Genomic DNA, 13,593 nt, shown 5'->3' on the forward strand with positions numbered 1-13,593 from the left:
GGGATGACAAAGACAGGGTATGAGAGAAGTCTTTGAAATCATGACTGGCCTAGAGAAGGTAAATGGGAAAGGGTTGTTTAACATCTCTTTCGAAAAAAGAGCTGAGGAGCAGCAAATGAAATCAGGAGGTTTCGGGTTCAAAATGAAGAGGAGGAGCAGCTTTTTCACATAATACAGTTGAGCCTGGAAGTCCTCAACATGCTGTCGTTCATTGTGGCTATTTTACATTTATATCGATTCAACTACTAATTAGGCAAATCTGTTTGTTGTTTGTGTCCCCATTCATCTCTAGGAGATAAATACTGGGTTTTTAAAGAAGTGACAGCAGAGCCAGGCTACCCACACAGTCTGGTGGAGCTGGGGAGCTGTCTGCCCCGAGAAGGCATTGACACAGCTCTGCGTTGGGAGCCAGTGGGCAAAACCTACTTCTTCAAAGGCGACAGGTATTGGAGGTACAACGAGGACAAGAGAGCAACGGACCCAGGATACCCAAAGCCCATCACCGTGTGGAGAGGAATCCCTCAGGCTCCACAGGGAGCCTTTATCAGCAAAGAAGGCTGTATGTACCAGCAGTCATTACATCTGTTAGATTGGTAATAGCTTGTCTACCTTGGGAGTTGGGTTGTTGGATGTGGGATATTTCGAATATTTCCTGAGATAGGAATCAAGTCTCAGCAGTCCTAGGGTCACACTGGCACCTGCGAGCACCGGCAGTCTGAGATCCGTCCTGACCCTCATCCCAACCCATGTACCTCAGCTGCTAAATCACATCGTAATGCCAGCTCTGGTGGATGGGAAGGGGACTTTTTCTGGTTTTGCTGCCACAACCCGAGTTTTCCTGGGCCCTGATTGCAAGGATGCCGTAACTTACATTTTCCTCCTAGTTTCTTACCTGTACCTAGCTCAGTCACTCTGTTGTAAGCTCCAACCTGCCTTATGTACTTTGAAGTTAGCCATGCTCTGAGTAGTGGTTGGACCTCCAGAGGCTCCTTCCAACACATTTCTTTCTCCGATTTGAAGATTTCTTCCTCTTCTTCCAGTTGGGGAGAGAACTGACAGAAGGGGCTTGTGCCGTTGAGGCCGTGCTTAAATTTGGGGCTGCAGTGTGAGATGAGGGCTGGAGGATTGCAGTGAGAGCCAGCCAAGCTGGAGGACAGATGCAGGAGACCCAACGCTTTCACCACTGTTCCCTTCTCTTTTTTTTTTCCTCTAATCACTTGAAAGTGATTAGAAAAGGAGTCATCTGCGGAGATGAGGGGTACTTCAGACAACATGTAGCATAAACCATCAGCCTTTTATTAGCAGCAGGACAAGACTGCTCCTTAATAAAGACCAAATCTTCTGGATTCTGTGGCCAAAAGGACTCATTCAGCATCTGCTCCCTCAGGCTGGGTGAACAGAAACCTTAAGTATTCTTCCAAACATTATTGCACCCAGGCACACACTGTCATTCTGCAGACTACGTTAATTGCTTGGTAATGACGAGCACATATTTACAGATGCTTTAGTAAAAAATAACTCCTACAGAACACTTACTTTAAAGTTAGTTAGGGTTTGTTTTTTTTTTTTATTCACAGCTTGTCTTGGCCAAGGGGAATGGTGCTCTGTGGGCTTCTCCTTTAAATCCTAGCCCCAAAACCACCTTTACTTTTCAATGGTTTTGGGATGCCCTGGATGAATGTGTTTTACTGGCCCAGGCAGCTACCGCCTCCAGCCTTTCAGGCTCTGCACATCCTCACACAAGCACAGCTTATCAAGTTGAAAATGGTGTGGTGAGAAATATTCTCTGTTTTGTCTCCTAGTTTATACCTACTTTTACAAAGGGAAGGAGTATTGGAAGTTCGATAACCAGAGGCTGAGTGTGGAGCCAGGCTACCCCAGGTCAATCCTCAAAGACTGGATGGGCTGTAACCAGAAGGATGTTGAACGAAGCAAAGACAGACGCCTCCCCCACGACGATGTGGATATTATGGTGACAATAAACGATGTGCCTAGCACTGTAAATGCAATCGCAGTTGTGATCCCTTGCATTTTGTCTCTATGTATCCTTGTCTTGGTATACACGATCTTCCAGTTTAAAAACAAAGAGGTGCAGCAAAATGTTGTGTATTACAAAAGACCTGTTCAGGAATGGGTATGACACAGCCTTCTGCACATTTCAACTCATTGATCTGATGAGGACTATGGACAAAAAAAAAAAAGAAAAAAAAATGCATTCAAAAGCCTACTAAACAAAACTACTTCAGTGACCTACAAGTTTTGGACAGCCTGGGACCGAAAGAAGCCAGAAAACTGGAAAAAATACAGGCAGCCTTGCAGTGTGGAGCCTCTTTCCTTCTTACTGCCTCAGTCGCGTGTCAGTCTTGGTGTGCCATCCTCCACAGGCTCACTCTGCTAACATCAGAGTCTTCAAGACAGGTTTCAACTGACCTGGGAAACTTCCTTCAGTTCCCTGCACCAGTGCTCCCTGTTAAACCCAGCATTCTCCAGTGTAGCTAAACCACCTCTGAACAGAACCATTTTTTTAATAGCTGTCTCATAAATGAATTAAGACCATGAAATCTATGAACAGGAACAATTCAGTATCGTAAGCAGAAGACATTCTGATGCTGAACCATTCTAAAAGATCTTCTTAGTTTATTACAAAATCCAGGGAATTACCTGGATACAATTTTCCAATACCTGCTGGTCAGATGTTTTGTACATTCATAACTAATCAACGCTGCCACTCAGCACAGTGCATGAGGAACCACTAAGCACTCAAAGAGGTAAATGAGTGCAGAGCAGAAGCTCAAGAAGCACCAAACCAGACACCATGAAGTTACCTGGCAACATCAAGCCCTAGATTGGGACAATCTGAAGACAAAGTAATTGGGTCCAAAAAAACAATCATGGGAATACATGTTTTTGTTTTGGGAGCCATTCATGAAAGAAATATTTAAATGTCATATGATGTTGTTTTAAGCTCCCATCAGCAAGAAACAATGAACCAATGGTTACCGATATACTGAAAAATATGTATAGACGTAGACTGCACTCTGCCCTGTTAAGATGCTGGGGAAAGATGAATTGTTGTTATGTGGCATGTATAACTAGATTGTGGAATTTGTATGTTGGATTTCAGGAGAATGGAAATGTTTGTTTGGAGTGAGATCATCATTATGTTTTGCTGAAATAGTCAAGATACAGTAAGAATTAGGCCTGTTTATAAAACTAAATCCAATCCCTGTAGATGTAACAAACATTGTATGCCTTCGAAATGTTTTTTGTTTTTGCTCACTTCTTCACAGGCAAGTATTTGGCAAGGACCAAAGGAAGCATGCCACACAGTAGAATGAGTTCATCACTAGCCACATTTGACAGAGACATAAAAATCAGGTAAACGCTAGATAAATATCTGAACTTTTGGCTAGTAACTTTTCACAAGTCTCTTCCTACAACAGTAGCTTCTGCTTAATCCCTCTTACAGTTGTGAATGGTTTAGGATGTTGTGTCCTAACCACAAACTTAGTCCATTTTCTTGTTGATGCTGATATTTCTACCATGTTAAATGAGAGTGGAAGAGTTTCTTGCAATGCAATGTAATGGTGAAGTCCAGCGCTGTACAGAAGTGCCATTCATGTAAGCATATGAACTGCTTTGCACACTCACTGTAAGGAATAGGTGATTAGCGTAAGCCCTCTGCCTATAACTGAATTTTATTCAGTGCAATGGAAGTGCAATGCACAGAATGTCCAGTTAGTATAGAAAAAGTACAGCTTATAATGTCAGCTACAAAAAAAAAATCCAAGGATGACAAACATGCTAAAAATATTCCTAATTACTTTGATGAGGAATGAAGAAGCAGAAAGATTGTTAGCATTCTGAATTTCTAACTAGTGCTCAAATATTGCTATGGTGAAGCAGGATAGACAAATAGATACTTCTAGTGAAGCCCACTAGGACTGCATAACACGTGGTCTCAAACTGTATTTTGTCCTTCATAATTGATTTCCATAGCCAAGCTGTTTATTGTGTTTAAACATAAAAAAATATTACATATTACAAAATAAGTGAGAAGCTAGTAGATGCAAAACTTTGAATTTTAGTGAAAAAATGTGGTAACGTCTCATGATGGGTGAAGGAGTGCAAAGGACCAAATAAAATCGGAGCTATTAATTAGACACCCCCCACACATGCTACTCCGTACGTTGCTATGTGTACTATATATGTGGTAGAATGCACACTATGAACGCCACAGCCACATGGCACATCGAACTCATCTGTACGCTGCCATCTCTTCTGGGACTGTGACAGCCCAAACCTTTGAGCAACTTCCAACAGCCATCATTAAAAAAAAAGAAAATTACAACCTAGAGAAATGTCTGGTTTTGTTTGTATTTTTTTCCGCCTGCCCAAAGGTAGATTTTTGGCCTGTTCAAAACCCTATACTGAGTACCAAGCTGTACAGGCAGCACAATGCCTGGGTCTGTAGCAAGCTGAGCCATTTCCTCAGACAGCTGCGTATTGCCTTGCGGAGTCAGGCAGCCCACTGCAATAAGGCCAGCCGCCTGCCTTGTACTGCCAAAATTCAGCCTTCCTCAAAGAACTGCTGCTTCAAAGAAGCGGAGAAACCGTTTGATGCCTTTTCTAACTGCTTCGTAACTGGCTCCTGGTGCAGATGTTGCGTGTTTGAGCTTTCCAGGGGTGTGAGGTATTTCTGTAGGTGTTGAAGGGGCTGAGAAACAGCCCTCGACAGTTACAAGTGTTGGCACTGGGCAGGGGCTGGGGCAGGTAGGTGAGCAGTTGCCCCACTTCCCCCGAGTACAATCCCATCACTGACGCCGCTATCATCTCTCTTTTGTTAAGATTAGCACCTGTGCAGTCCTTCGGTGACCTGGATCCGGGCACAAACACCAGTATTCGCATAAGGGATAGTTCCTTAATATTCCCACACCTGAGCTCTTTGCTGGGATCCTGTATTATGCTACAGAAACACAGCAGCTATCAGCAGAGTATCGACTCGGTCTGCCTTCCATCGGCATGGCTGAAGCATCTCCATGGACAGGTGGCCGTGTTCCAGTTCCTGTCCAGAAATGCAGCACCAGGACATATTGCCACCACAGGAGAGCAGGTAACAGCAGTGCTATTCAACTCTGATCCCATAAGCAAGAGGCTCTTCTAGGTCTGCTCCCGGGCTGATACACAGGCACCCTGCAGTACGGGCCATTGGTACAGCCAGAGGGGAATCCTGGCACACGTTTACCTTGAGCGCAGCAGTTCCAGCCCCTCCGGCAAGCAGCCCACTACATACACTATACTGCACTCAACATTTTTTTTTTTTTTTTTTTTTTTTTAGTTTTTGACTACTTTGAATAATTTCATCACCAGTAAAGTAGGCTCGTTTTTCCAGGTAAGTTAGAAATGTGCTGGGATACACAATCACTACAGTCAGAACAGAGGTGGTCCTCCACTGTAAGAGGAATTAGTTGTTCCTAACTTATAATTAGTCATTAAACCTCAAGGGGATCTCCCATCTCACACAACATGAGGACTCAGATTTTTAAAAACCTCTGTGAAGGATCCTGACCAAAAGTTTTTGGACATTAAAGCACACTATGGCAGCCAAAGCTACACACCCTATGACTTCTTCACTGAACCTTGAGTTGCGAGACATTCATTCCTCCCTCAAAACCTCTGGACAATGCTTCTCCATCCTGTCACATTCATCCCAGGGCTTGATTCCAACCTTTCTCATAGTATCAGACTTACTTGTCCGCACAGCTATAGTTCCTCAGATCATTCCTGCAACCCTTCGTAGCACCTGAAGTCACGTGTTGCCTTCCACTGCCTGACAGCAAAGGTGGTATATAGCTGTGGTACATAACCCACAGCTTCACAGTTCAACAATTTCATTTTTAAGAATCCTGAGAACCCACGGTAGCAACACCCAAGGGACATACAACTTGATCTTATTGACTATTCCTTAACACCTTCTTTTGGCATTGCCGTTGGAGAGTGCCGCCTTTGACATAAAGCACGTAAAAAGGGTCAGTCAAGTGCTGCACAGTGCTTTAAGTGCCTCAAGCTGTGTAATGCCAAGGGCCTGCCACTTGTAATTCTGCTGTTCTGTAACCCTTCACCTGAGTTGTCATTCCTCCCTTTGTTTCACGCTGTTGTTCTCACAGTCATGGCCCTGCGCCTGCAAGCTCTGACCTGCTAGGCAGGTTCTCATGGGAAGTAATCACCAACAGCATGAGAATCTTGCTCCTTCTTTCCCCTGGCTTCTTTTGGAGTTTTTAGTTTACAGAAGAACCAAAATCTAATGAACAATGAAATAGATAAGCATTACCCAAAAATATGTATTTGCAGAAAAACTTGGCAACCACTGTGCAACATTTGCATCTAATCTACATATAGTACTCAAGATAAAGACGCATCATGGATTTACAGATAATGATGCTTTGTCTGGGCTTTATGTTCCTAATTAACTCCAAACGTTCAGTTTACTTTTTTGACTCAGCACATGTCTTTGTTCAAATACATACCTTCAGGCCAAGAATTTGCTCTTGCGCTGCTGAGAGTTCATCACTACAGGTGTGAAATTTGGATTCTTAACCACAACATGCTTCACTTCACGTTCAGCTGCCCTGAATTTAGCTTTCTGTCAACCCATCAATCATTCCTCATCCTTACTAGTCAAAATAAGTCAGTATGGGCCAACTTCCCTGCACTGCCTTCCCTTCACTGCCTTTCCTAAACAGGACACAATAATGCTGAACATCGTGGCTCCCAGTGGAGCTCCCCATGAAAATCCTGGAAAATCTAACCGTTTACTCTGACTTTTTCCCCCATCCTCAAGCATCTAAAAGGGCTTCCCTCTCATTCCATGGGATCACTCACCGAGGGTCCTTAAAAGCCTTTGGCACAAAAACCTGCTAAATGGCTTTTGGAAATACAATTAACATTACAGACCTTCTCCATATCTCCTTTACTCCTTTAAAGAACTCCACAGGTCTTTTAAGACATGAATTGCCATTAAAACACCAAGTTTATATACTCTCTCATGATATTATGTATCCGTGTTTCTAATAATTCCATTCTTTATTATAGTTTCTGTTTTCCTTGTACATAGGTCCATCTTACTAGTTCAGAATTCCCACAAACCCTTGTTTAGAACAGGTATCACATTTGCCACCTTCCAGTTCCCAAGCTTCGATGCAACTTTTGTAAGAGGTCACACCCCACAGTTAGCAACACCCTATTCTGCTGTCTGTCTCTAATCCTCTTTGGCATATCACAACACCCAACCCTCTCCTGGTATCTTTACTATTTAAGGATTTGGATTACACAGAGACTGGATTATTCTTCTTGTTTATCTCTATGCAATTTTTAACACGTAACACACATCAAGATCACCAATATAAACCAGGATTCCTGCCTATCAACCAGAATGAAAAAAAACGAGTCACAGAAGCTGCAGAGAAAGACTTCGGCCTTACTCATTTCACACTTCACGAATACATGCTAACATCGATAGCGATAGACAGACTCTGCCATTTATACCTAAGAACAGAGCCCTGGGAGGTGCCAAAGGAAAGCAGCTTCTCACTCTAAATACTGAGATATGCTAAGGAGAGAAGACCTGGAGTCAGTGCCAAGAAAGGTAGTCCACCATATCAAAGGGGCCATAAACACCAAAAATTGTTAGCTGTAGAGCTATGAGCTGCTTACAGGCTTCCCCAATGGCAAAAGGCAGGTGAGCTGTCTGGAAATGGCAGCCCCTGGCTCAGTTACCATTCTAGACAGACCAGATGGCAGGACTGCTATGATCAGAGAAGATCCTACGGCAATCCTTATTTAAGACTTTAAGGAGCAACCTTTAATCAACCGAAACTTATAAAACCTTCCCTAAACATCCAGACAGTAAAACAAAAATGGAAGTTTACTTAATTTTCTACAAAGCCTGAAGCACCAGGGCCAAAAAAGAGCTCTGCCCACACTGCCTTCAGGACAGCACTCCTCAAGAGAACCCAACTGAAGTAATCCAGCTGCGTGGAGGCAAGCAAGGAGCTTCCACATACCCTTAGGATGGGAAGTGGAGGCATTTCTATGCCTTCAGTACACCTTTAACGGGCAAGCAGAAGAAAAGCAACTGAAATGAGAGATCAGTGAGCAACAGCTCTGTTTAGAAGCAAATCACTATCTTCTACCCGAAAGCAGTATCTACAGCTCCTTTTCGTCATCACCACTTCCTCACAAGGACAGAGCTCTTAATTAGCAAACTCCCAAATCTGTAACACTTGACTGAATGGAGTAACTGGTTAGAACCGCATTACTTAACCTTTATCGCCACGGTAACTCAAGATAAGGTGGTTTAAATCTTTTTTGATTTGCTGACTTCTCAAGAGTTTCCCAGTGTAGGTGGCTAACTCCTGCAGAACAAATTTAAGCCCACTGGCAATAGCATGCTTTTCTAAGCTCTCTCTTGCAGATGCCTCAGAAGCAGCCCACGTGCCACCAAGCATCTGCAGACAACAGAGGCAGTCACACATTTTGCTGTTAGAAGCCCCTGAACTGACTTTGAGAAACTCCAGTTTTAATCAGAGCTGATCACTTCAGAATCATTGGCCCTGTGGGAATAGCTGCAAGAGAGCAGGTGATGACTTCTGAATTATTCTGTGGCAAGTAAACTACTATATTTTTGGTACTGGACATACAAGGGACTCTTAAGCGTACCTAGAGCAGAAACATCACTCTCTAGCAAGAGTGTGGAAAGAGAGGGCAGTGCCATGTATGTGCTGAAACAGACTGCTGTGCAGCAGAACACTGATGCATTATTTAAGGCAAAATAATTTCCAGTGATCAATATCCAAGAGCCACAAGAGTAAACATTGTGGGCTACTTTGCAGGGCTCATTCAGCATCACAAAACAAGAAAGCACAGCTGAAGAACTGGAAAACGTCAGCAAAGGGATAGAGAGCATTACTTATTTGTAACTTATGTATGTTGTCAGTTTTTGTAATAATACTTAGTTTACAAAACACTATGAAAAGTTGGTTTTGTAGACTCTTCCTTGGGCTAGGCCTGCAGAAACAACATCAGAAGGTCTAGATGTCTGTAATCCAAAGTGCAGCTTGACACTTCACTCCTTAGGAGCTTTCTGGAAAGTAGGAGCCAACACTGCTCATGTCAAGCTAAAAAGACAAAACAGAAAAGAGATTTAGCAGATGAGTGCCAGAGAGTGCAGAAGGCATTTCAAAACACCAGTACAGTCAGTTCTCAACCTCCAATTACAGAGGCCCGGTAGAAATTTCCCTTCCTAGAACATAAATGAGAAGAGGGAAGCAGACCTAGCGGCTGCCCACAGCCAGCCATAAGGACAGACTTGTCAAGCTGGCAAAGGCAAAATGTACACTCAGCCTGACTGAGGTAGTTATCAAAAGCTCAGAGCAAGTTTAATTATGGCTCTGTTATGCTCTGAGACATCAAGCCTTTATACAGGAACTGTGAAGGGGCAGCAAAGAACTCTTTCAAAGGGTTCTTCATTCAAGGAATTCCTTATTCTTTCCTTATGTCATAAACCATTCCCATACATTCTTACAGTAACTCAGAACTCGGCCACTAAGTTACAGTGGCCTAGGTAGCTCAAGAACACACCTCTAGCACCACAGCAATGATCGGAAGAAAAAAAGAGTTGTAATCAGATGAAAGCCCAAATGAAGTTCATACAGGACATTCATCTATACGTATGCCTAAACCTTGTAAAAAAATTTGCATACATTAATGAATGGGCAAGGTCTTATATCACTACCACTCCGGGCAGAAAACAAGAAAAGCTCCCATTAAAAGGTACTTGGACAAAGCCTTTGACAAAAAGGCTTAAAAAAATTTAAGGGAGCAGCCTTAAGCTAAAAAGATTTAAGGCAGCAGCAGACAAGCTCCAAAGTTTTTTTGGCTCCAGAAATGGTTGTAGCAGGCATTTGAAATAATAATTTTACGGTTACAACAATCAAAAGCCAAGATGTCTAGCAAAGTCACTGGCATTTTAACTTTTAAAACAAGATTTGTTTAAAAAAATCCATTCAGCTAAGCACTGAACAGCTAGGAAAAAAAGCATCTGAAAGCTGGAATGGATACTATTTCTCACAAAAAGTATTATAACTGCAACAAAACCCCTTACACTTTCCATACAAGACTAAGCAGGCTGATCAGCTACAAGGAAACAAACCCTTCTGCAACGAGGTAATTGTTGTCAGTAACCCAACAAACGGAAAGAGGAAGTCAAAAAAAAAAAAAAAAAAGATAAATCAATTGTGAAAGCAGTTAGTTTTATAGTAGAATCTTGCCTGTTTTGATCATGATTCTACACAGACCTGGATCCTTCTTACCTGTCAATCAAGGAGTCTCTCATGTTGGTAGCAATGGTACTTGGCTGAGCTTCGTTCAGCCTGAAGATACTCTCGATGACAGAGAGCTCAGTGCTGGTTGTATCCAGCCCACAGAAGGCACACCAGTCATTTACAACCATTCCTAATGACCTCGCTGCCACGATTCACCGTTCCAGCCTAGCAAAAACAAAGCTGCAAGAGTTAAAGGGGTATGCTGACAGCAACACATTTTGTTACACATCCTTATTACAAGTCTTTAGTGCAGGGCCTCAATTCACACTCCGGAAAAGATTAAAGCTTCTGCCATTAACAAAGTTATAAAGATTTCTGATAAAAAGATAATGGACAGCCTTTAATCTCTGGAGAGAAAATTGTGTGATATTCAGTGAAATAAAATCTAACAAGTAGGAAGCATAAAGGCATAGCAATCGTGAAATTCACAAATCCAATTGAGCAGGCACAGGATTTTATTACTTAATCTTTTTAAACACTGCCCGTGGCCAAACCACAGACAGTCTCACATTCTGTATGAATCAATCAGCACAATTTGCATAATCCCAGCAGAGCAATGTTTCAGAAGCAAATTAAAGATGCTAAGCAGCTTATTCAGACAGGGAAAACGTCTCAGAAGACTTGCCCCGTTCAAGTCTTCTCCTCATCTCCCACTTGGAACACCTCTGCACAGAAAACAGTATCTAGAAGCCCATGAGATGCAGAAACATTAAAACTGAGAACTGGGTTGGAAGGGAGGGGCAAGAGAAAACACAAACCCACAAATGCCTTACCACGAGTGGGACCTGGAGCAACGAAGACAGTTCATCCTGATCATCAATTGAAGTTTTGGGGTGCACAATTCCTCCTTGGTTACTAAAAACACAGTAACTTCCTACCAGCACCTGATCTGCTACCGTTTGTCTGAAAACCTCAACCTTCAGTACATCTGCCAAGATCTCTTCTGTCTCCTGCAAACAGAAAGAGAGAATAAAGTCCTCAGCAAAACGGTATCGTAGAACTGAAGTCAAGCTATTCCTGCACACAACCATCAGCTGGGATCCTCCCCTTTGAAAGCCTGCCCCCACTTTCACAATCCATTGCAATCCACTCATTATAAAATGCTTACTCAACCCCTATACTCCAGATGTTTCCAGTTACCTGGAATACTGAGCTGGGCCACTATAACTAAACACAACCGTGCCTTTACTGAGAAACACTCTTCTCCCCTCTTTCTGGAGGATGTTGGCAGTACATCAATTGTGTCCATACCTGTTCTCTGGGCATTCCCTGTGAACCAGTCTTCTTTTGTCCCAGACCACTGGGACAAAATTGTCTCACCTTTCTGTATAACTCTCAGAACTTCCTTCCCCTCCAGGTTTTCACTGTGAATTATTTTGATTTCTCCCTCTCTGGCCATCTTACCTTACTTTTTACACTTATTTGAAACATAATGTGCTGCAAAAACCATTACCTTTCCCCCAACCCCCCCTTTTTTTTCCTTTGCACTCCTAACACCAAGTCCCATTTCTTCATCACCTTTAGCACAAACTGAAAGCAAACACTATAAGGACCTTCACTACCTGTAGCCACAAAACACACCTCTCTCTAATGCTGTTAAGGTATCAGTTCTCAAACATAAAGTAGCAGCAACTTTGTCTCCTCTGCCCTTATTTTAAACTTTCATACAAGAACCTTCCATTTTTCTTTCACCCCTCTGTACACATGCACACCACCACATCCACGGCCTCTTTCAACTATTACAAATTCCAGCTAGCTCTGCAGTAGCTTGTAACTACTGCTGCAGTCCTGACTAAACTTGTCCTTATGCTCTATTACACATAAGAACACTGTCTTTTATTCATTCAATTTTACATACGCAAAGCAAATTGCATTTGACAATATACTTCCATATCCCGCTCCTTCCCTTCTACAAAGAGCATTCATTCACTACAGCTGCTGAACAAGAGGGCACAGACTATACTGGGGGAGGGTCCACATCCACAAATAAAGATAAATACAGGAAAAGAGGCAGATCAACTGAAACCAAGTCAGAAGTCCAAAATCCAAGTTTGAGACTTGTCTCTTGAGAAGGTAACATGAGGCAGCACAGCCTCCTACGTGACATTAGCTCAGCTGTTAGCATAGGTCTTCTGATCCCCACGCTACATACAGCAATCCTCAAAAACTACAAACCCAACCTGCAGCTTGGCAATCATTTCACGTGCATCCACTATGAGTTTAAAAGAGTTATAGAGCCGTATACCCTGTCAAGATCTGGATGAACAAGAGCTACATAGTCATTGCAGGTAGTGACATTGCCCAGCGCTGCGAGCCGCTCTTCTACTCGTTGAATTCGCACAGAATCTGGAAGGCTATTGCGGATATGTTGAAGCTCTTGGTCTGTCGTACTGCTCGGGACCAACAGTCCATGTCTGTTTCCTAAAATGACAAAAAAAAAAAAAAGAACGTTTCCATGGGGCTTCCTACTTTCCTGATGTTCACATAATGGCTTGAATTGTCCTTGCCCTATCCTCTCCTCCCAAGCCCAGAATTCAGCCCAAGAGAACTAACATTACCATTTAAAAATAACACAGCACCACAGGTAAGGGAAAACCAGGATGAATAACACAGACTTATCTCAGAGTAGAAACGGGTGAATGGTACTATCTTTAATCACTTCTCTTTTTCAACAGAACTAAAGGAAGCCCAAGGTTCTCAATGTAACAGTTTGACTAGGAATTTTCCCTATAGATGCCAATTGCCCCACAAAACGTACAGATGCCGCTTGTTTGTATTATTTTTCTGTGGCAAAGCAGTAAGATAGGATGGACAAAGACATTCTTTTCACAGGATCAAAACTGAAGCAAGAATTTCATGTGACTGAAAAGGGTCTCACTGGCTAGTGACAAATGAACGACTTTTCTTTGACTTTCACATTTGTTAATGCCTCCCCCCTCCCCAGGCTCTGCCCCACCAGTGCTGGCACTGAACCATTAACCTTAAGAAAAACGAAACTTCTCCCAGTTTACCAGAAAGCAGACTTACACGCGTCTTTAGCCCATCTTCAAGCCCTGGGAGGCAAACACCCCCCATTACCCCCGCTCTTTGCTACTGGGCGAGTTTTACTTTCTCCATTTTCACTCCTCTTCACATACTTGAAGCATTAAAATAAAAAACTCTGAGGATGCGGGGTGCTGCCCGTTGGACTCCCCGCCGCAGTCAGACCCAC

The 13,593-nt window shown here is 42.9% G+C and overlaps 2 protein-coding genes across 2 annotated transcripts in view; one reads left to right on the forward strand and one right to left on the reverse strand.

Moving 5' to 3' along the window:
- Nucleotides 1-2,214, forward strand: part of MMP24 (matrix metallopeptidase 24 (membrane-inserted)) — a 43,609-nt gene extending 41,395 nt beyond the window's left edge. The window contains exons 7-8 of the mRNA XM_009581879.1: nucleotides 293-559; nucleotides 1,803-2,214. Of these exons, the coding sequence (XP_009580174.1) occupies nucleotides 293-559; nucleotides 1,803-2,140 (605 nt within the window). The 3' untranslated portion in view covers nucleotides 2,141-2,214. The remainder of the gene's footprint in view (nucleotides 1-292; nucleotides 560-1,802) is intronic.
- Nucleotides 2,215-8,931: 6,717 nt separating this feature from the next.
- On the reverse strand, nucleotides 8,932-12,803 carry EIF6 (eukaryotic translation initiation factor 6; the record flags this gene model as incomplete). Its single annotated transcript, XM_009581880.1, is given in 5 exon segments — nucleotides 8,932-9,176; nucleotides 10,371-10,514; nucleotides 10,516-10,547; nucleotides 11,156-11,332; nucleotides 12,628-12,803. Coding segments are annotated over 5 exon segments (539 nt in total), but the record flags the coding sequence as incomplete, so codon positions are not given.
- Nucleotides 12,804-13,593: the final 790 nt, after the last annotated feature.

Source organism: Fulmarus glacialis, unplaced genomic scaffold (assembly GCF_000690835.1).
Source record: "Fulmarus glacialis isolate BGI_N327 unplaced genomic scaffold, ASM69083v1 scaffold5717, whole genome shotgun sequence".
Lineage (NCBI taxonomy): Eukaryota > Metazoa > Chordata > Aves > Procellariiformes > Procellariidae > Fulmarus > Fulmarus glacialis.